The following is a 2,657-nucleotide window of genomic DNA, read 5'->3' as shown; positions in this document are numbered from 1 at the left end:
GCAACAATCAGGTACAACCATTCAACTCAAGTGGCTGTCAATTTTCAAGATATGTTTGAGAGGCAAATTCGAAATACAACTGAAGGGGTGAGCTACCGTACCTTTTAAGCTACATAGCTGATTCAAAGGCTTGGACGACGATGCTAAATAATGATCAAAGACGTTCGAGGGATTTCATCAGAGGTACTGGAGCCTTCCAAGCTTCACCTCCTCGAAGTACACTTCCTACGCATTAGTGAACTTTCCTCCTGATCTCTCCATATCTACTGGAAGCTTGAGAAACAAACAGCCTGAAGTAGCAAAACACACATTTGTTACAAGACCAAAGACCCAGATGCGATACATAGTGTCTACGGCTGCGCCAGTCTAAATGTAAATATTCTGAAGGAGATGGCATCGAAGTAAGATTCTGATGGATATGGATTCAATACATTGTGCAATACTTTCAAGACGAAATGTTTTAGGCCTCTTTTAGATCCGAAGACCTCGCGTACATTAATAAGTTCAAGGATTCAAGATCTTGGTTGGATACACGGATACTTCGAATGGAGGTCATGGCAATGTCAGTTATGTAGCAGATGTTGTAACTCGAGTAGAAGGAGACCACGAACCACACTGTCTATGCGCTTGTTAATAGTCACGCAAAGCATATTGACAACGCAGCTCACTTTATGGCGTCGTTCCACGGACTTAGCGCCGTATAAGCTTCGCAAGGCACTGAAGACATCACCCTCCTCTTAGATCCAAGTTAGCTGGCGATACATCAACGACAACGCTGAATGCTTGGCTCCATTGTAGCAACGCAGTGTTTTGCATTCCTGGACATTTGAAATCTTCGATTAGCAATTAATTAAGGCTAATGAAGTAAGGTCTTGGAAGAACAAGCAGTTGAGCAGAAAGATGAATATTTGGACAACGAATCCGAGTCTGCATTCGCTAAGCTGGCTAACCCAGTATGCGAGTCAGCATTGATATGCGTAAGCCCTCAATATGTCAACGGGACATCAGCGAGACATGTTCACGACTATAGGACTTATTATTGTCCCATCTGTCGAGACAAAGATTTCTCAAGATTTTGAGATGTAGATGTAATGTCGTTTCTTCTTTGGAGCCCCATGCTGCCATATGATCCCCCCCCCTTTTCCACTTTGCAAGCTATTCTCCACAGACTGTGCCGGGAACTGCGCCGCAAGCCTTCCTGAAACGTCGTGATCCTTCCAGTTTGCCGGCTTTCCATAATGTAAATGAAGGACTTCGCTGTTTTCCGACACTCAGAGACTTCCTTATCTAATCCATGCGAGGGGGGCCGGCATATCCGTTTTGCCCGTTTGGCTCAGGACTGTCAAGCCGCTTGGTTATGTTGCGTGCTAAATGAATGAGCTGCCTGAGCTGGAAGTCGGAGTCATTCGTCCCATTGTTAAGCTGTGCGCCGACCAGGCCAATTGTCTTACACATGCTGATGAGGGTCTCACGCGCTAACTTGGAGGCAGTCTCTGGAGACTGTTGACGGTACTGTTGCCCTCGTCTGTCGTCGATCGTTGAGAAGGACTCAGGCTCGCGAAGAACTGTTAAAATGGACGGAATACCCGTGATAGTTGGACTACCAGGGTCTCTTTGGTTGCGAGAAGCAGTGGTAGGACTTTCTGACATCTTGCAGTGTTGAGTCAAACGAACGTGGTAATCGTCTCGTGATTGTGTTGCTTCTGAATGGCTTCTTGGAGGTAAGTCAGTAATCGATGCGACGCATAGAAAGCAGCCAAAGCTGCCGGCTAGGATTATTACTTGCCTGTGGTGGTATGATGAGGTACCTGCCTGAGCCGAGTACTGAAGGCGCAGCTGTGTTGAGGCCAGAGAGAGTTTTGGAAAACGATGAGAATGATCTCGCCACACCACTTGGGATGGAGATGAAAGAAATAGAACAGCTGGTGGCGGGACATTTGGTCACAAGGTCAGGCTCCGTTCAGAGTTTCGCGTCTGTCTCCTCATCAAACATCGTCTGATGTTGACAGAAATTCATTCCGCGTGTAGCCGCCTCATCGACGCTTCTCTGGTTCCAATTAAGGTTCTGAGCGTAAAACGAAAGCATTCATGTCTGTTATTAGAACATGGAGAAGTAGCCTAAACGTTCGACGCAGAGCATGATTCGCAGGTAAGTGTTCACTCATGGAGGCTGATAGGTGACTGCTTCCTGGTCCATCTAGCAACATTTGGTCACATTGTCAGATTTAAGAGAAGCCTACCCTGTATTTGCATGGCACAGCGAGGCACGATGCGAAATACTCGCGAGGAAAGGAGACTTTCTGCTCCACGGCGGTTGGACTGCGGGGAGACGCCAGGATCCCGGCTTGCGGGCGCCCACAACTGCCGGCGTCAGGTGGGGTCAGAGAGCGGCGCTCGGCTCTCGAGTCAGTACAGGCTCTTGTAATCTTTGTGCCTGTTTGGCCATACGTAAGTACCCGTCCTTCCAGCCGATTCTACTGTAAAGAGGACCAAAGCTAACGAGATGAACGCTTGGGTATGTGGTGTGACATGCTTGGTCTTTGCTCATGATTTGGGTCCAGTCATGATGGACGTATGGTGACTACAGACCGGACTCCAAATGCACGATGTATATCGCGACTGTCACGACATTTTATTTGAACTCATGATGTAGTTGA

General features: G+C 47.6%; 1 protein-coding gene across 1 annotated transcript; it reads right to left on the bottom strand.

The window, feature by feature from the left end:
* Positions 1–1,204: 1,204 nt before the first annotated feature.
* Positions 1,205–1,818, bottom strand: BDZ83DRAFT_638668 (uncharacterized protein). The gene is made up of 2 exons (XM_060509377.1): positions 1,787–1,818; positions 1,205–1,714 (listed from the first exon to the last, which is right to left on the bottom strand). The coding sequence occupies exon 2, from the start codon at positions 1,648–1,650 to the stop codon at positions 1,288–1,290; it is 363 nt and encodes a 120-aa protein (XP_060359375.1). The 5' UTR covers positions 1,651–1,714; positions 1,787–1,818; the 3' UTR covers positions 1,205–1,287.
* Positions 1,819–2,657: the final 839 nt, after the last annotated feature.

Source organism: Colletotrichum acutatum (assembly GCF_030867785.1).
Source record: "Colletotrichum acutatum strain CBS 112980 chromosome Unknown BDZ83scaffold_149, whole genome shotgun sequence".
NCBI lineage: Eukaryota > Fungi > Ascomycota > Sordariomycetes > Glomerellales > Glomerellaceae > Colletotrichum > Colletotrichum acutatum.
Note: the sequence above shows the minus strand (reverse complement) of the source record. Positions and strands in the feature narration are given on the sequence as shown.